General features: G+C 41.9%; 1 protein-coding gene across 1 annotated transcript in view; it reads left to right on the top strand.

The window, feature by feature from the left end:
* The window catches only part of Trpgamma (Transient receptor potential cation channel gamma), a 1,057,337-nt gene that overhangs the window by 501,425 nt on the left and 534,729 nt on the right, over window positions 1-21,183 (top strand). Inside the window, exon 3 of the mRNA XM_067147636.2 lies at window positions 16,334-16,464. Within this exon, the coding sequence (XP_067003737.1) occupies window positions 16,334-16,464 (131 nt within the window). The remainder of the gene's footprint in view (window positions 1-16,333; window positions 16,465-21,183) is intronic.

Genomic DNA, 21,183 nt, shown 5'->3' with positions numbered 1-21,183 from the left:
TATTTTGTAAATTATGGGTGAATTTTCGAGTGACTACGTTATAATTTTGCTATATAAGGGAATATTTTGAGTTGTTTTACGCAAATTTCGTGTAATTTCTAGGCTGTTGCTTTTAATGATTATGTTACAGTACTCGCCAATTATTTTAATTGTCATTTTCGTTTTCTGTTTTAAACTATCTACTCTTTATTCTTTCGTTGCAGTGGACATTTTGTCTTATGAAATACCTCGTCTCCATATAATTTCTTGTAATATTCATTTTCACGTGCTGTCATTGTTTTGTTTTATTTTTGTTGTTATGCAATTTATGTTTTAATGTTACTTCTTTGTTATTCTACCGGAAGTAAGCATTGCCCACGTAATATCTCCCAATCGTAATATATTTTAATAATATTCACACAGTCTGTGATAAAAAATTGTCTCAAATTTTATCAGTGATTTTTATAGCGTTTTGGCGCTGACTACGGGAAAATAATTTTTAAAATCCTTCACGTGAAGCTAGGCCACAAACCAGAAATTTAGTTTTGACTTTTTTAAGTTTTTGACAAAGTTAAGTATGTATGTTTAGTCCTCAGTAGCTCCGCCATCAGCTGTCATAGATGGCCTAGGCATCACTGAAGAGGCGTACTAGGGAAATGAGAAGTGAGTTAGTTTCCCGTTGCTTTCCTCACCGAGCCAGAAGTTGCTATTACATAACAGTCTGCCAAGCCCACTGAAATGCATGCACCAACCGACCCTATGAGCAATATTTTCACATCATTCATAGCAGGGACTGGCTGCAGAAGGAATGGCATTACTAGCATCACTCATACCTCAGTCACTTTAATTTTGTCAAAGCCAAGGATAAAGCTGAGACAGATCAATGAAAGTAACAAAATTGCTCTAGCCCATACCAGAAGACATAGTGCACTGTAAACGCTAGGTCCCGCCAGCAAAGGCAGCAAAGTTAAGTAATACTAAATATTTCAGCATGGAACTCCCAATGATCCCAATAAACAGTTATGTTGTGCTCAGAAGTACAGTACTTAAAAGAAGGTCATGTGTGAATGTTTTTAAGTCATCATAGTAATCTTCCTTTCGTTTAACAGAGAAAAGAAAAACTGGACCGTTTTCATTTCGGTGTCGGTGTGTCTATCCATCGATCTCTCTGTCTGTCCGTCTATCTGTCTGCCCCCTCCTCAAGTTTCCTTCCACTGCACTGGAACTCAAAGCCAACTGCAATAGTGTTGTGGGTTGTTCCATCCAGCGCTTGGACACTATTGTTAGATTAGGCCCTAATTATAAAATCAGATTGCAGATTGAGTATGTATGAATTATGTATCACGAAATGAATGTCCAGGTTCAACAAGCTACTGAATAAGACAGTGTAAATAGAGTTTAACCGATGAAGTGGCTGCACGGATTAAGTCATGTAGTTATCAGCCTTCACTCAAGAGGTAGTGGGTTCGAACCCCACTCTCGACAGCCCTGAATATTGTTTCCCTTGATTACCCGTTTTCACACCAGACAAATACCGGGGTTGTATCTTAATTAAGGCCTCGGTCGCTTTCTTTCCATTCCTATACCTTTTCTCTTCCATCATCGTCCTAAGACCTATCTGAGTCGGGGCCACGTAAAGCAAATTGCAAAAAAATTAATTACAATTAAATTACAATTTTAAATACAATTTTAAAGACTTCCAATTCATAAATTTTGGGGGGAGTCCAGTAAATGTAAAAACTGTTAAGCCTTTGTTTGGTCTCCTCCTTCTACAGTGGTGATTTTTCATTCTTTATTTTTTGTGGTTGATTTATAAAGAATGGCTTCTAGAGGATGTGTTATTTCACCAGATATTTCTACTTAATTTGTGCTAACTATACAGTTAAGAATGAATCCAGCAACCTTTCGTATTTTGTGAAAAACTGTTTACTCTGCTTATTTTGGCATGAAATTGGATGATCATGATAAGCCTTGGAATCACTCCACCTCCACAAAGTCTGTTCAGTGTGTGCTGAAGAACTAAGGCAGTGGTTTCAAGTCAAAAAAAACACTCTTTTCGTTTTGGCATACTAATGGTTGGGATAGAGCCCAAAAGTCACAGCGATTGACTGCTATTTTTGTTCTTTTAACGTGAGAGGAGATTTCCTATCCTAACGTTCCGTTAGCCATGCGTCCTGTCGCCCATACATTTGGTGTACAGGTTTTTGCTAGTGACTTTACGTCGCACCGACACACATAGGTCTTATGGCGACAAAGGGATAGGAAAGGCCTAGGAGTTGGAAGGAAACGGCCGTGGCCTTAATTAAGGTACAGCCATCTTCAGGGCTGCTGACAGCGGAATTCGAACCCACTATCTCCCGGATGCAAGCTCACAGCCGCGCACCTCTAACCGCTCGGCCGACTCACCTGGTGGTGTACAGTTTCCTTCTCCTCCAATTATGAGGCGTGATCAAAAAGTTTCCATTTGAGGGCGTTGCTGCAGCGGGCATGCAACGTAGCGCGACTCCGATGCGGGTATACAACCACTTGTACAAAAGAAAACACACTGTAAACTGACAATTAATCTAAAACTCAACTGTACAAATATGAAGCATTTATTAAAGCACTTAGCCAAGAGGCCGAAACACCCACCCACCCCCTTTAACGATTCAAACCATTCCCCCTCACTTCCCAACTCCATCAAATCCCCAAACCCGCCGAATCTCCTGGCCAGAAAAAAAGGCGTTACCTTCTAGTTGGCCCACCCCTTCCCGACACCCCTCCCGAAGGGGAGGGGAACCAAACCTTCCCCCGCCTGCTCGTCAAAGGGATTAGTGTGGCAGTTGTGCCCTGCCAAGTGCGTGCGTTAAATGCGGCCACCTGAACTATGGCGACGTTATTACCAAATGCGTCCAAACAGGACCAACGTGCTGTTATTGTGATCTTGGCAACCGAAGGACATCCATCGGAGCATGAAGACTGTGTATGGTGGAGCATGTCTGTCGAAAACCACCGTTGTAGAATGGTGCACCAAGTTCCGTGCGGGTCGCGTTTAGACACAAGACGCCGTTCGATCTGGTAGGCCAGCCTCATCCATTACGGACAACAACAAGTGGGAGACACTCGAGCACCCACCGTATAGTCCTGATCTCTCTTCATACAATTAGCACGCCTTCGGTCCCCTCAAAAAGGTTTTGAAGGGTCGGCGCTTTCCGTCGGACGAGGATGTGCAGCAGGCGATTACGGACTTCTTCAAGCAGCAGAAACGGTGTTTTACCACACGGGGAACTCCAACCTGGTGCGTCGGTGGGATGAGTACCTCAATACTCACGGTAATTTTGCCTGATTGGCAACCTGATTCAGGACTGTACGGCCGTCGAACGGAAAGTTTTTGATTCGATAGTAGTTATGATTCTGGCATAAGTGAAACTATTCTTTTCACACAAACTGAATTAAACGATTTAACTAGAGACTTAGAGCTTTCAAAGGATTCAGCAGATGTTTTCGGATCCAGAATAGATGAAAAGCATTTATTGGCTTCTACTGTAGTACGTAATTTTCTTTGTATCGGAGTAGACTACGTTTGCGTCATATTTTACTCAAAAGGACGACCTTGTTTTTGCATCGATCGCCTTGGAGTTACGGCAAGTTCCAGTATATAATATGTACCGGAAGATTAGAGACGTCTTACTGAAAGCCTGAAAGCAGTAATTCTACACAATGGCAACAAGTATATTTTGGTTTCTGAGGGACAATGGGTTCATTTAATAGAATGTTATCGAAATCTTAAGATGGTCCTCAACAAACTCTGCTATTCAGACCACAAATGGACAATTTGTGGTGATTTAAAGGTGATTTCAGTGTTGCTTGGTCAACAGAATGGTTACATACAGTTTCCATGCTTGCTTGCTTCCTCTGTAAATGGGACAGCCGTGACAGTAAACAGCGCTATATTAACAGAGAGTGGCTACTGAGAAAAATCTTACAGGCTAGAGTCAAAAACGTTCAGAGGGAAAGCTTTTGGATTCCAAAAAAGGTGTTACATCTACCACTTCATTTCAAATTGGGTCTGGTTAAACACTCAGAGCTGACTAAAATAAGTAGAATGTTTCGAATATATCTGTGAGCAGTTTCCGGCTTTATCTGTGACAAAGCTAAAATAAGTAGTATTTGTTGAACGTGACATCAGAAAACTTATGAAAATTGCCAATTTTAAGACAAAAAGTAAAGTAAGGAAAAAACAGTTATCTTGGGAACAAAATGGACCTGACTGCAAATCCATTGTAGCAGACATGTTGAAAACTTCATGAAGTTAGATTGTATCAGGTGCATGAGATTTCATTTTCTCCACTCACACTTTGGCTTCTTCTTAAGATGCCATCTACGAACGGAGATTGGCGATTGGTGATCTTGACAATACAGCATGGAAAGCTTCTTCTGATGTAGGTATCTATGTTGTCTTCGAACGTCTTTTAACCATGAAGATTTTGACTACTTCCCTGAAAATCTCGGTCCTACTAGTTAGGAACACAGTGAGACTTCATCCAGATGTTAAGGAAAAGGAAGACAAGTCTCAAGGAAGGCGGAATATTAATATAATAACTGATTACTGCTGGATGTTAAAAACGGACGAACCTCAACGAGTCCACAACAGGATGGGAAGCAAAATTGGAAGCGAAAACGCTACCATAAGGATTTTCAAACATGTAGTAATACATACTTTACAATTTTGTGTTATTTCGCTGTAAAATATTGTGTCAAATATTATTTTAATAAGAGCCTGTCTGACCGAGGTGGTAAAGCCGTGTTCGGTTCACCCAGAAGGACGTGGGTTCGGTTCACCGTCAGCAAGTCGAAAATGGAAGCAAAGGCGGCAGGGCATAGAGCTAACCACTCTACCCCCAAGCACCGAGGTTACAGGCCATGAAGGCCCTTGGAGGGGTGGAAGGTAAAACTTATAGTGGTAAATCTTATCCACCATAAGATTTACCACTATAAGTTTTACCTTCCAGCCCTCCAAGGGCCTTCCTGGCCTGTACGAAGAAAAACGGATTTAACTTTGAAATCGGCAATGAAAAATACGTCAAAATATGTTATTAAATTCAAAACAATGTTTATAAATTATATTTATGCAGGCATTGGTAGTAAAATTCGATGTCAGTAAAGACTAAAACTGTACGTGTACAGACGGACTATCACACAACTCAAGCTCAGGGCATGTGGTCTATTTCACGTGTTACACGCCACCAACGTCAGATGTGGGAAGTGGTCATTATAATGTGACTCGACTGTGTTATAGCTGCTAACCAGAGATCTCCTTTAAACAAGCCCAGAGCAGCTGAATGCCTTTGTTCTCCAGGTGAAACAAGTTTCTGCTGCCGGTCACCGGTAAATTTTCTCCAGGAAGTACAATATTCCCGGGAGAGAGAACAAGGGAAGGCCGCAGCAACCACTTGTAGATCAGAACTTCACTGTCTGATGATACGAGAGCACTTCACTTTATATCGTGTGCATAGAACAAATGAGGAACTGGTCTACATCGGAAATTCAAAGTTAATCTGACGATTACATGAAACCTTAAATGTATTCGAGAAATCGTAAATAATGTTCTGATCCTGGGCAAGCGAAGTTACCTGATATAAGGTAGGACGTAATTGCAGGGAGAACGAAAGTATACACTTGAAAAGTCTTCCGGGAACTGTAGTTGGTGGTTGTAGTACAAAGTGGGAATGTCCAACAGAAGAAGTTCTCAATAAATAAACATAATTATAGTCTTTTTTACAATTTGTTTTACGTCGCACCGGCACAGATAGGTATTATGGCGACGATGGGACAAGAAAAGGCTGGGAGTGAGAAGGAAGTGACTGTGGCCTTAATTAAGGTACCGACCTATCACTTGCCTGCTGTGAAAATGGGTAACCACGGACAACCATCTTCAGGGCTGCCGACAGTGGGGTTCGAACCCACTACCTCCCGAATGCAAGCTGATAGCTGCGTGAACCAAACCGCACAGCCCCATGTTCGGTAATGAATAAATTAATGCGGCAGCGGGTCGAACGTGTGGGATTTGGAAATGAAATATCACATCCTTGTGGTTCTAAAACTGGACGTCTCGAGGCTATGACCACGATATCCATAGTCATGTAAAAGATAAAATATTCTTTTCTTTTAATGATAAGAGACCTTGGAGGAGATTATTCCGTGTACCATTGAAATGGTGTATGGCTTTTAGTGCCGGGAGTGTCCGAGGACAAGTTCGGCTCGCCAGGTGCAGGTCTTTTGATTGACATTCGTAGGCGACCTGCGCGTCGTGTGGGGATGAAATGATGATGAAGACAACACATACTGTACACCCAGCACCCGTACCAGCGAAATTAACCAATAACGGTTAAAACTCCCTACCTTGCCGGGAATCGAACGCGGGACCCCTGTGACCAAAGGCCAGCACGCTAAACATTTAGCCATGGAGCCGGACAATAGATCCGTTAATGCGGCATGCGATCTCAAAGCCTGCTGCTCAAGGAGAATGGCTAGTCAACTTCGGGAAACAGACGGTCAGGAAGTTAAACACTTCTCGAGTAGAGGGAGTACACACTCTGAGAAAACAGATGAATGGTGCGTAGAATGAAAATTCAGAGTTAAAGGGAGGTGGTACACCCTATCTTCACAAAGTTAATTTTAACACATTTTAGGTGCATTCTTCTAAAACAAGTACAGATTCCATCTCCATAAAATTTCATACACGTATATCTGGATGCTTAATGTGGTTAACGTCTTTTGTACATGCTGAAATACTGAAAAGTAGAACTTATACATTTTTCAAAAATGTACTTTTTTCAGCCTTTAAAAAGTATTTTCACCTCTTTCACTTAAAAAACCAAACCAAACCCCATGGTGCGCAACAGCCCCAAAGGGCGATTGCCTGCCAAGCGACCGCTGCTCAGCTCAATGGCCTACAGATTACAAGGTGTCGTGTGGTCCTCTCGGTCGTTATTCTTGACATTATAGACCAAAGCCATCATCTCACTGTCAGACAGCTCCTCAATTTTAATTACGTAGTTTGACTGGACCTCGAACCAACCCTCAAATCCAGGTAAGAATCCCTGACCTGGCCGAGAATCAAACTCGGGGCTTCTGCGTAAGGGGAGCCAGCCCTCTTCCAATTAAAAACACATAATAACATCAGTATTTTGCTAGTACATGGTATTGGTAGAAATTTTAAGGTTCTTAGTAAAATCTTTTCTGAGAAGAATGTGCGTAACTGTTTAAAAATGTTGTGGAGAAATTAATTTAAAAGTGTCAATACCTCGGTTCATTCCAAGTCCGTAGTTTCTTCATCGCAGTATTTAAATTTTGCAAAACCAAGATAACTTGATAATAGCCTACATTAATTATGAAGTTTGTACTATGTACTCTATTACTTACACTATCCTAGGCAGAATTAGACACATTAGAACCAGGAAATAATTTATTTCTTGAAGAACTTGAAATCGGTGAGCCAGAAGTTCCTTCATTAGTAAAGGATAAACACGATCCGTCTAACCTATTACATTATGTACGATTTCTGCACTACAATTAAAAGAGCTATCGGTACTATTGACTGACATTGTATTTTAATTATGTACAATCTTGACTTTTCCTCTGCCATGTGATCGCTTTTTTTAAAAAAAAATTGTCCAGGCAGACCGAAATGTTATCGTTGCGCCACCGAGTTCAAACTAAAGGAAAGAAACGAATCTTAGATGTGAAGCTTCCACGGCATGGAGTTACATTCCGTACAGTTTGCCGACGTTTCGAATACATTGCAGTGTTCTTTAACAAGGCGACTGAAATACCCCTACTCGATCCGAGTCAGACACTAATCAGTATCCTAGATCATAAAAAATTGGGAACTTCTGCTTTTTATTTTAGAAATTTTCGAAGAAATATATGAAGCTCTCACTCAGTCACATTTTCCCCCAGTTTTTATAGACTGCACATTTGATAGGTTTTTTAATTAGTTTTCAAGTGTGTTAGTGCCTCCGTTTTCCTGTAAGATGCTGAAAATTGTTAATTTTTTGATGTATTTATATCTTTAAGAAAATTAACCAAAGTCCATGTTTTTATGTACGAAAATCCTGCTCAGTTCTCTGTAGTTTCAACTAATAATTCAAAATCAGTTCGACTCTGTGGTGTAGTGGTTAGTGTGTTAACTGCCACCCCCGTAGGCCCGGGTTAGATTCCCGGCTCTGCCTCGGGAGGTCAACTGAGTAGAGGGGGTTCGACTCTCACCTAATCCATATTCGAAATGGTTTTCTGTAGTTCCCCACTTATCATTCAAGCAAATGCCGGGATGGTGCCTAACTTAAGGCCACGGCCGCTTGCTTCCCTCCTCCTCGTCTATCCATTCCAAACTTCCCATCTCCTCACAAGGCCCCTGGGTCACCTGCACGAGGTACTGATCCTCCTCGTAAGTTGTGTTGGCTCGACCCAAAGTCCCACGTTCCAGGACACTGCCCTTGGAGCGGTGGAGGTGGGATCCCTCGTTGAGTCATCGTCTTCATTCATTCTCTTTTCCAGATTCTTTCTGGGCAGGGTAGTGTACCAAAGACCACCTTACTCGATCTTTCCACCATTCCTCTTCTAGAACTTTATTTCTATCGACTCCTCTATTTGCAATACAGTACCCAACAGAGCTCCTCCATCTCTTTCTCTTTCCAGTCTTTGTATCCAAGAATGTTATCTTTGTTATTTTCTCTCCTGGCATTCTCATTATGTGTCCTAACCATTTTAGCTTTGCTAATTCAATCTCTTCTTGAATTTTACACACTCCTACGCTTCTCCTTCTTTCCTCATTTCGTATTCTATCCCGTCTTGTCTTTTCCTGTATGCTCCTCAAGAACTTCATTTCAGCTCCTTGTATCTTACTTTGGTTCCGCTTAGTTAACGTCCAGGACGAGTATAAAACCTTCTTGCACTTCATTGGCACATCTTTGTTCCATCCAATGTCTCTCACACACTGGTAGAAACTTGCAGACTGCTGTATTCTTAAATCAATTTCTCCATCCAAATTTCCATCTTGTGATATCACTCTGCCCAAATATTTAAAAAATGTCACTACTTCAAGAGGTTTATTTCCTATTTATATCACTCCCATGGATTTTCTGTTACCTCTTGTCATGATCAATGTCTTACTTTTCTCAGTACTAATCTTCATCCCAACATTTCTTATCCCCTCCTTCCATGAATCACCTTGTGTCTGTACTTCCTCTTCATTATCTCCCCAAACTATAACGTCATCAGCAAAGAACATAGACTTTATTTGCTCGTCCATCGTCTTCTCCTTGCTATTATGTAGAATTCTATCCATGATGATAATGAAGAGTAAGGGAGACAATACACTTCCCTGCCTTAAGCCTGCCTCAACTCTGAACCATTCAGTTTGACTCACTTTAGTTCTAACACAGCATTCGCAATTTTGATACAATGATATTACCATCTGCATTGTTTCATTCCCAGTCTGTGCCTCTGTCAATGTTTTCCATTCCAAATTCCTTGTGACGCTGTCATATGCCTTTTCAATATCTAGAAACGTTACTACCATGTCCCTTCCATATTCCCAATACCTTTCCATCATTTGACGCAATGACCCCTTTCGTCCACTCTTTTGGAAGAGTCTTTTCTCTCCATATAGCTCTGAAGAGTCTATACAACCACTGTAGACCAACTACCCCTGCTGGTATTATCATTTCTATGGTGACCTCGTCAATTCCAGCTGCCTTGCCTCGTTTCATTCTTTTAGTGGTCCACTCAATCTCTGCCATGGACACCTCGTTTTCCTTATCTTCCATCTGCACTAAATCTGGTTCTTCGATTTCTCCGTATACCGAGGTATTTTGCACGTTGTAAAGCTGTTCAAAGTATTTTCCCCACCTCTGCAATATATCCTGCTTCTGTGTCATCACTTTCTCCTGTTCATTTTTAATGAAGTTAGCACCTTCATCTGCATTTTTCTTCTTGTTTACCCACTGGAATAAGATCTCTTTGCGTCCGCTTGTATCTTCTTGCAGAGATTCAGTGAATTTTTGCCATAATTTATTTTTCTCTTCTTGAGCCACCTTGGAGCACTCCTTCTTGCAGTGTCTGTATTATGTTTGCATTCTGTTGTTCTGTTTCTCAGCCATCCTTTCCAAACTTGTTTCTTTCTTTTAACTATATATTTTACTCTGGCATTCCACCAGGCCGTTTCTTGATCTTTCTTCCTTCCTGATACTCTTCCACAGGTCTTTCCGCAGACTCGACCATGACTGTTTTAAAGTATGCCCATTCTTCTTTGACCCTTCCGATGTCTTCCTTAGGTATACTTGTTTTAATGTGTGTCTGGATCTCTTAATTTATTTCCTTCTCCAGCAATTTGCACACCCTTATCTTTCTTTGCATAATCTCAGTCATCTTTTGTATCTTTTCCATCTTTAACTTAGCTATCACAACTCTGTGATGTCCTTCGAAAGATTCACTTGGGAGGGTTGTTACATCTACCAACATTTTCCTGTTACCTTTCTCGATCAAAATGTAATCTATCAGAGTTTTGATTTTGTTATCCCAACTATATATTTTTATCTTCTGACTGTTTTTCCTTCGAAACCGTGTGTTACCAATGATCAGCTCATTTCTTCTACAAAATTCTACCAAAATATCTCCAGCCTTGTTTCTCTTCCCTTATCCAAATGGACCTATAATCTCTTCATCTCCTTTTCTTTTCTGACCTACTTGGGCATTCATGTCTATGGTCTTCCAGATATTCAAGGTATCCCTTTAGATCCGTATCTCTATTTCCTCTTTGTGGAGCATAGCCTTGAATTATATCTCTAACACCAGTTTCAAGTCTCAATATGATCTTAATCAACCTGTCATTTATGTTTTCCACCAATTCTAGGTATTCCTTTAAGTCTTTTCTAATTATGAGACCTACACCATTTTTGGCTCCTCTTCCTCCACTATAGTATAAGGCAGGGATGGCGAACCTTTTCCAACTAGTGTGCCATTTGAGGTCGGGTTTATTATTCTTAACTGTCTACTGTGCCACTTGTTATTTTCGTTTGTAATGGCCACCTCTCCGCCCCCCCCCCCCCTCCTCCCCCCCCCCCCCCGCACAACCACCATCACCACCGACTTCCATCCCTAATTCAAAATTGTGTTTCATAATATGTTATTTCACATGTATACATTGTAAAATAATACATTTTATTGCATGTTTGGTGGTCGAATTTTGCCAGTAGCGCAAAAATACTTAGTAGCCATGTCATTTATGTTATGTTCACTTCTTGTCTTCAATAAGATACGAGAAGCACTTAGATCTGAAGTAAAACGATTTCCAACTGTTTACTTCACAACGTTCATTGTAGAAAACAGCTGCTTGCAGGCGTATGCTGACCCAAACAAGATAACTAGCAAATGTCTTCATAGCCGAAAACATTTGTGGTAGGCTGTTCCACTGTTCAAATATTATGTTTTCCGGTTTCTGAGAGAATATTCACCATCAACAGCACACTCGATTTTCACCATTGCTTTACCAAGGTGTACGAATTTGTTTACCCATGCAATGCTTTCTCGAAATTCAGTCAACTCCATTTCTAAATTTTCAATATCTAACCACTCCAAAAATTGACATTAGGCCTAACATCACTCATTTGTGTGATATGAGGTTTTGAAATAAAGTACGATAGTTTCTCCAAATCTCGAAATTGGGATATTCTTTTGGCAACTATTTGTCTTACAAAATTGAAAACAATAAACAGTTACTCACGAAGAATAATTACAATGCTGGCAACCACACATATGCCAAGCTTCACTAGTCGACCGATGTAGATCAGAGAATGGCCCGTCCGCCGCGTCTGACGTTTATTTCCCTTGGCTTCCGGACTTATCAGTGTTGCAGTGTTGCCATAATACACGTCCGAATGGAAGTAGAATTTAGGTTTTCAGTATTTATTGCTTAAACCTGAAACACTATGACGTTACGATACACGAGATATGTATAGTCTATAGTACAAGACGTACATAAAATACGGTAATATGTACATGTGGTGTGCCACGGAAATCGTGTTCGCGTGTCACCTAGTGACACGCGTGGCATAGGTTCGCCATCCCTGGTATAAGGTATATCCTCTTTTTAGTTTCCTCTCACCTTTTCTTTTCCATTTGGTCTCACTAATTCCCAGCAATGCTATACCTTTGTCAACCATAAAATCTATAATTTCTTCCACTTTCCCTGTTAGTGTCACTACATTGATGGTCGCTATCTTGATGTATTTGGTTGATGGTCGCCCATTTCTCACATTTCTCCCAGCATCACAAGAATTGCACGTCGCTTGTGGGGAACGCCCTAGCATTTTGTACGTCGTTTGTGCGGAACACCCTAGCATTTTCCGAGGCTTCAGTATATTTGTCATTATATAGGCTTTTATTACGATGGGTTCGCCATTCCCAAAGGCATTTTAGAGCTACCGCCAGCCGAAACTTGTAGGCCGCTCCTAACATGGAGAACAGGCGCCTTTTGTAGCCGCTCTTCTGGAGTACAGACGCTACAGCTGTTATAGAGTTCCAGTGGCATTTCCTCCACTGAGGGCCCATTTCCCTTCTATAAGGACTCCTGCGCCCTGAGCCGTTGGTCCTTATAGTGGGTCAAGGTATTTACCGCCGCCCAGCACTCGGCGCGGAGACACTGGCATTACCATAGCAGATTAACAGGCGGTAGAGGTCGGATCCCTCGCTGAATCCGAGAGGAAAACCAACCCTGTATGTTAAACGGACTATGAAAGAAAGAATGAATTCAAAATCATTCCAGCACCTTACATTACGAAGAAGAGGAAGATGTTATCTAATGAGTGGTGTCCTTATTGTTCTGACCAATTAGGGTAGAGTAGATATAGTATTTACGTTCAAGTGAAAAGGTTAGCAGAAATGGAGGAGAGCTGCATCAAACAAGTCACTGGACTGATAACCGAAACATTGTTCAAAAAATTTAATGGATTCTTCAACCCCTCATCTCATAAATAATGAGACAATTTGTAAATCGATGCACAAGATACATTACAACTACATTCTTTGACATTTCTTTACAAGTCGCCTTACATCGCACGGACACAGATACTGTAGGCCTTATGGAGACGATGATGTAGGAATGGGAAGAAAGTGGCCGTGGCCTTAATTAAGGTACAGCCCGAGCATTTTTATGTGAAAATGGGAAATTATGGAAAGCCACCTTCAGGGCTGCCGACAGTGGGGTTTGAACCCTCTATCTACCTGATGCAAGATCGCAACTTCACACCCCGAACCGCACGGCCAAATCGCTCGGTTCTTGATATTTGATATAGAAGGCTAATCTAATGGAGATGGTAATCTAAAGTGCAGTCTTATTTATGGAACAATCATGTAATTGTTACGTTGCTTTAAGTGCTGCGCTTTCCGCCAAATATACTGCTTGACATGGTAATTACATCCGTTAACCTTTAGGTCAAGAAACGTTGTTTGTTAGATATTGAAGAGAGGCTTCTTGGGAACTTCGATTCCGTCATTACAAAGCTGAACTGGTCTTGCTGTTTAATGTGGACTGTTGTTCTTGTGATATTCAGCAACAAATCCCTGTTATGAATGGTGTGAAAATATTGCTCATAGGGGTCGGTTGGTACATGCATGTCAGTGGGCCTGGAAGACTGATATGCAATAGAAGTTTCTGGCTCGGTTAGGAAGACAACGGGCAACTACTTCACTCCTCATTTCCCTAATATCCCTCTTCAGTGACGCCTAAGCTATCAATGACACTTGTTGGTGGAACTATGGACGTTCAAACCAGCCTTCGGGCTGAATATCCAACAACAGCCTTGTAGTCGTAACTCATCGAAACTCCAGTCTTGGGGCGAGTCCGACTTTTTTTTTTTTTTTTTTTTTTTGCTAGGGGCTTTACGTCGCACCGACACAGATAGGTCTTATGGCGACGATGGGATAGGAAAGGCCTAGGAGTTGGAAGGAAGCGGCCGTGGCCTTAATTAAGGTACAGCCCCAGCATTTGCCTGGTGTGAAAATGGGAAACCACGGAAAAGTCCGAAACTCAGGGTCGTCAGTCTCAGTATAAAACATCCTGTTTACAACAGTGACAATGTCATTTCTCATTAGTAAAAGGCATTATGAATGAACAGTATTCGTTTGTTTCACAGAGCTCATGGTGCAAATCCGTAAAGCTAAGTCATGTTCCTTCGTAGCCTATTGTTCCTAAAAGAGAGATAATAGTGACCATGTAATGGAGGAGAATAAATAGTTGATAAATTAATGTAAATAGTATGAACGTTTGGTGGTTCATTAGCTTGTGTTATTCAGCCCTTAAATGCACTGTTTTTAAGATTTAATAATTAATTTGGGATTCTCTGGGAGAGATGATTTAAAATTCCGTTTTGGTACTCTAAAACGTAAAGGGATTGTTTCGCATGTTGCATACATTGACAACAATTCGTTTTACAATCGGCATGTGCTATGTACAATATTATAGCCTAAACTTTTGTCTGTATATTGCTAAAAATGAACGGTATTTCTGTGTCGGTCGTGTCCACAGTAAGAAGGAAATGGAATGTTTAATTTGCCATCATGTCTGTCTGCCTGTATGTGCATCACGAGAAAATGGCTAATAAAAATTTAATCACCGAGCTCGAAAGCAGCAGTCGCTTAAGTGCGGCCAGTATCCAGTATTCGGGAGATAGTAGGTTCGAACCCCACTATCGGCAGCCCTGAAAATGGTTTTCCGTGGTTTCCCATTTTCACACCAGGCAAATGCTGGGGTTGTACCTTAATTAAGGCCACGGCTGCTTCCTTCCCACTTCTATCCCTTTCCTGTCCCATCGTCGCCATAAGACCTATCTGTGTCGGTGCGACGTAAAGCAACTAGCAAAAAAAGAAATTTAATGATACTCGATATTTGAAGTCTGAGAATAAGGCACTAAAATCTAGTCTATTTTGTTCACACTGGGTGAAATGGTAGTTTAGGGAAGGCCTATAATTTAATTCACCAAGCAAGTGGCTACGCGTGCGATGTGGGTCACTTATCTATCAGTTTATATTCGGGGGATTGTGGGTTGGAACTCCACTGTCGGCAGCCCTGAAGATAGTTTTCCGTAGTTCCCCATTTTTTACACCAAGCAAATGCTGGGACTGTCTTAACTGAGGTCACGGTTGCTTCCTTCCCTCTCCTAGCCCTCTCTTTTCCCATCATCGCCATGAGACCTATCCATGTCGGTGTGACTTAAAGCAAATTCTAAGCAGAAGTAGAAGAAGAAGAATTCTCAAATATATATGTTTATAGTGGTCCTACCAATAAATAATACACAATAAAAGTTACAGGGAATACAATTGTCTTTAATTTATATCTTATACAATTTTACCGTACCGGCTATTTTAACAGAGATATTTATGAATTTAAACGTTCGTTCCTTAGTCCGTATCAGCACCGAGCCGCGAGAAAATGGCTGAAGAGAATGGTCTGCGGCCATTTTGTCCGCATGGACAGTTCACTTTCTGTTTGACTGAACCTTAATTCTGTGATAGGCATACATGAGTACATTCGAATACAGAATTATCAAAGGTAACTTGAATTAGGCTTACTTATTTTGCCTATCCATATCCGCACCTTTCAATTAGGAACTACTAAGTTTACTTTGGATCAACACACCTAGTCCTGTGGCTGTATATTTTCTGTCTGACTAGAAATTTTGTTCCCCTTCTTATCGTAAGACGGTTTCAACAGATCTTTCCATATCACCTTTAGACTTCTTCTTCTTCCTCTGTCTGGTTGCTCCATGCCCACGTTCCTCGGGGGTGTTCATTTCAGAGCCGAACCTTCAATGTGATGCCATTGTTCATCAAGCTTCCATTTCCTTTCCTTTCCTTAAAAGGACATCTGTGTGGCTAATCTGAGCTCATTTGAGATTTGGTTGGTACGAAGATTTAATGTTACTACTTGTTCGAAAGTTGACTCTTTCAGCAGTAATATTCAATATCATGAAAATTCTATCCCATTCTCCATGTAAAAATAAAATCTTTAATTGGATATCTCAATTCCACTTGCGTTGTTAAGAGAGACACAACTAGAATATGATATGATTCCTCCAAGAGAGCAGACGACGTCAAAGTATTTTGACCACTGAGTATAATAGTCTTGAAAGGAGTATGTCTAGCCACCCTGTACAGAGAGTGTTTGTGTGTACATTGCAACTTGTGTACGGTAGCCTGGAGTTCAATACAAGAAGTTAAGCCGACTAACAAGTTGAGCTTTCTCGCCGTCAAGGAGGTAACCAGAGCTGCTGCTCTAAGAAAGACAAAGACTAATCCGTGGTGTTTGTGTTCACAGAGGCACAGCATTCACGGCATGATGGAAGAGGAGAATGTGATCCGACCGCACCAGGAGATGGCGCAACTCTCGCTGGACGAGAAGAAGTTCCTGCTGGCAGTCGAACGTGGTGACGTCGCCTCCACGAGACGGTAAGTTTTCCACTTTCGATAATACGACTGTCAATACCTGGCTTACATTACATTTTAAAAAGGCAAGAAAATATCATATATGTGCATGTTTTCATAAAATACGGATGGCCTTGAAATCTGTATGATTTCATTCTGGAGGGGTTGAGTTCGAACCCAAACATTCGCAGCCCAGAAGATGTTTTCCGTGGATTCTTATTTTCACACCAAACAATTAGTTAGGGTGATTAACAACGTTGGGATCAATTGAGTAAATGTAATCGAAATAGTTGTAACAAATACTTTCTTTCTTTCTTTCTTTCTTTCTTTCTTTCTTTCTTTCTTTCTTTCTTCCTTTCATTCTTACTTTCTTTCTTAATCCGATTACCCTGCACGGTCGCTTTTTCCCTCGGACTCAGCAAGAGATCCCACCTCTCCGCCTCAAGGGCAGTATCTTGGAGCGTGAGACTTTGTGTTAGGTGATACAACAAGGCAGCAGGACCAGTATCGCGCCCAGGCGGCCTTACCTGCTATGCTAAATAGGGGCCTTGTGGGGTGATTGGAAGATTGAAAGGGATAGATAAAGAAGTGGCAAGGAAGTGGCCGTGGCCTTAAGTTAGGTACCATCCCGGCATTTACCTGGAGGAAAAGTGGGAAACCACGGAAAAGTGAAGTGGGAATATAAATCCCCTCTACTAATTTGACTTCCCGAGGCTGAGTGGACCACGTTCCACCGTTCGTACCACTTTTCAAATTTCGTGGCAGAGCCGGTAATCGAACCCGGGTCTCCGCGGGTGACAGCTAATAACACTAACAACTACACCTCAGCGGACTACTCGCAATTTACTTGTTGAAACAATTGTAATCACTACATTCTAGTAATGATTACATTCTAGTAATGATTACATTCTAGTAATAGCTATAAATGGAAGCAGGAACTGAAATAATTAAGTAGGCCTACAGATGAAATATCTTTTTCAATTCTACTAGACTACAGCACAGCCAATAGCTTCACCAATGCTGGATGAATTGCTTTCCTACCCCTCCAGGACTTCCAAAGACCTCAAATCTATCCTAAAATATCCATAACGCAGTTGTTCTTTCAAGTGCGCCTGTACAACTGCTTTGATTTAGCGATGAGAAATTTAAGAACCAATTTTTCTGGCAAGTAAATGAAAAATTATTTATAATGCTAGAAATTACTAAGTAACATAATAATTTTTTAGTCTTTCTAAAAATAGACATATATTTTTTACCATTTATTTTACGTCACACCGACACAGATATGTCTTATGGTGACGATGGGATGGGAAAGGCCTAGGAGTGTGAAGGAAGCGGCCGTGGCCTTAATTAAGGTACAGCCTGATGTGAAAATGGAAAGCTGTGGAAAACCATCTTCAGAGCTGCCAACAGTGGGGTTCGAACCCACTACCTCCCGGAGGCAAGCTCATATTTGCGCGCCCCTAACCACACGGCCAACTCGCCTGGTCTAACAATAGACAAGAAGCAATTCAGGCCCTTGAAAAACTTCATGAAACTGCAGCTAAGACTGGGCTCCAAATATCGTATGAAAACACTCAGTACATGGAAGAATCCGCTCGTTATCTAGATGGGGAACATTAAACACGAAATTCGGCAAAATTAACCAAATGAATAAGTTCAAGTACTTAGGAGAATTAATTCAGGCATCAGGCTTGAATTGTGAAGCAAATAAGGAGAGGATCTGAAAATTACAAAAATGCCTATAGACTTACCTGGAACAAATATAACAAAAAGATATCCAGGAACGCAAAATAAAGACATTACGGAGTACGCTGCGGTGCCTCCGGATCAATATTGCTGATTTCACTGACAATATGAATATGGATATGTTTTTGAACTGGGGGTATATCTACGATGGTTACCTAGTTGTACTCCCTCTTTAAAAAAAATATTAAAAAAATAATATACCGGGCGAGTTGGCCGTGCGCGTAGAGGCGCGGGGCTGTGAGCTTGCATCCGGGAGATAGTAGGTTCGAATCCCACTATCGGCAGCCCTGAAGATGGTTTTCCGTGGTTTCCCATTTTCACACCAGGCAAATGTTGGGGCTGTACCTTAATTAAGGCCACGGCCGCTTCCTTCCAACTCCTAGGCCTTTCCTATCCCATCGTTGCCATAAGACCTAACTGTGTCGGTGCGACGTAAAACCCCTAGCAAAAAAAAATAATAATAATAATCACCACCACCACCACCACCTCCACGGGGGGACTATCTGGAACTTTTTTTTATGGACAGAAAACAAAAACCTTGGTATCCAGGCAAGCAGTGTACATACTGAGACTCCAAGTCAAGTCTCCGTTATCTTCTTCCTCACGTTCCTTTTTCTTCTTCAATTTACTTTACGTCGTACCGACACAGATAGGTCTTATAGCGACGACGGGATAGGAGTCGGAAGGAAGCGGCCGTGGTCTTAATGAAGGTACAGCCCCAGCATTTGCCTGGTGTGAAAAGAGGAAACCATCATCAGGGTTGCCAACAGTGGGGTTTGTACCCACTACCTCCCGGATGCAAGCTCACAGCTGGGCGCCCCTAACCGCACGGCCAACTCGCCCGTCCTCACGTTATTACCGTGTACCAGAACTCTATTTTCTATATACGGAAAGTACAAGTAGTGTCGTGTTTTAAACGAGTTTCCAGTGCCTTTGACTGGCGTTTCGTCTAGGTCACAGCAAATCCCTTACACACGGTAACGACACCAAAGGCAGCAGAATATTTCTCACAATACGTATCTTGTCCGTATTTACGGCCATAAAAGTGTGTGGTAAATCAGCGACCATTTTGTTGAACATAGATCTTGACAGATCGAGCTATCGTTTGACATTCCATGGGAATGGTGTGTGCTGCCATGTTGTTGGACGTAGACCATGATGCTAAATATCATATTTGTATATGATGATGTTATTTGTACATGATGTTATTTGTACATGATGTTATTTGTATATCATGATGATATTTGTATATGATGATGTTATTTGTATATGATGATGCTGGATTTAGAATGTTAAACTAGTAGTATTTCTTGTAATACTTTCTTTCCATGGAATTGCTTGTTGCACTCCTGTTGTTGTTGTTGTTGTTGTTCTTTTTGTTGTTGTAGGGTTGTAATGTTAAGCTAGTAGTAAGCTTAACCTATAGTATTGTAAGCCGTAGTGTTAAGCACTGGAAATACTGAAGTTTGTGCGTGGATTTGTATATGATAATGCTGGATATACACTGACTGAGCAAATGTCATGGGATAGCGGAGCACTGATGCGCAGGTGTGTTGTCTGCACACCACACGCACCCTGTGACAGCGGCAGTTGTATAAGAGACCTTGTGATCAGTGGCTGTGCATGTGACAGGTGTACCATGGAACTACGTCGTGAGCTGACATCGTTTGAACGGGGTATGGTTGTCGGTGCCCGAAGGATGGAAAGTGCGATTTCGGAAGTGGTGCGGGAAGTCGGCTTCACATGATCAACCGTGTCTAGGTTGTATCGTGAATGGTTGAATGCGGGTGTCACCGTCCACAACAGACGAACGACCGGCCGTCCAGCCACCCTCGATGACCGTGACCGGCGACATCTGAGACGGATTATCAATAGTGACAGACGGGCAACCGTGCTACAAATCACGGCTCAATTCAACATAGGCCGTGCTAGGCACGTCTCCCAGTGGACAATTCATAGGAACATGGGTTCTATGGGGTATGGGAGCCGGCGCCGCACACGGGTGCCTCTGTTAACCCAACGTCATCGGGCACAACGACGCGCATTTGTCGCCAGTCACCAGGGATGGACACTGGAACAATGGCGTAACGTGATATGGTCGGACGAATCACGATTTCAACTGCACCATGCCGATGGGGGGCACCGTGTATGGCGCAGACCACATGAAGAGATGGATCCCGCCTGCCTCGAAGGTGTGGTCCAGGGCGCTGGTGTCTCTGTTATGGTCTGGGTTGCATTTTCCTGGTATGGAATGGGCTCTCTAGTTGTTCTGGAAGAGACTTTGAATGGTACGCGGTATGTTGAGATGCTCGGAGACCATCTCCACCCATTTTTGACCTTCCAGCACCCAGACGGTTCTGCGGTGTTTCAAGATGATAACGCACCGCCACATCGCTCCCACGTCGCCCGGGAATGGTTCCAGGAACATGCAGCGGAGGTCCAACGACTGCCATGACCACCCAGGAGCCCTGATATGAACCCTATCGAGCATATCTGGGATGTCCTGGAACGCAGGCTCCGTGCCATGGATCCTGCACCCACTAACAGACCAGCATTGGCGGCCGCTCTGCAAACGATTTGGTGTGAGCTGCGTCCAGAGGACTACCAGGGACTTGTCGACTCACTTCCACGGCGTCTCACTGCAGTTTGAAGGGCCAGAGGAGGCCCCACACGCTATTAGGTGACTATCCCATGACATTTGCTAAGTCAGTGTAGAATATTAAACTAGTAGTATTTCTTGTAATGTTTTTTTTTTTTCATGGAACTGCTTGTTGTACTCGTGCTATTGTTGTTGCTATTGTTGCTGTATGTTTTAACTTTACTTTCTTATCACACTACTGTAAGTAATCATTGCCATCGGGATATTTCCCAGTTGCGATGTATTTGTTAATAATAATAATAATAATAATAATAATAATAATAATAATAATAATAATAATAATAATAATAATAATATGTCTTTCCATCTATCGGAAGTCTTTATCTGCCCTGGAG

Source organism: Anabrus simplex, chromosome 5, assembly GCF_040414725.1.
Source record: "Anabrus simplex isolate iqAnaSimp1 chromosome 5, ASM4041472v1, whole genome shotgun sequence".
NCBI lineage: Eukaryota > Metazoa > Arthropoda > Insecta > Orthoptera > Tettigoniidae > Anabrus > Anabrus simplex.
The sequence above is the reverse complement of the archived record's forward strand: the minus strand, read 5'-3'. Positions and strand labels throughout refer to the sequence as shown.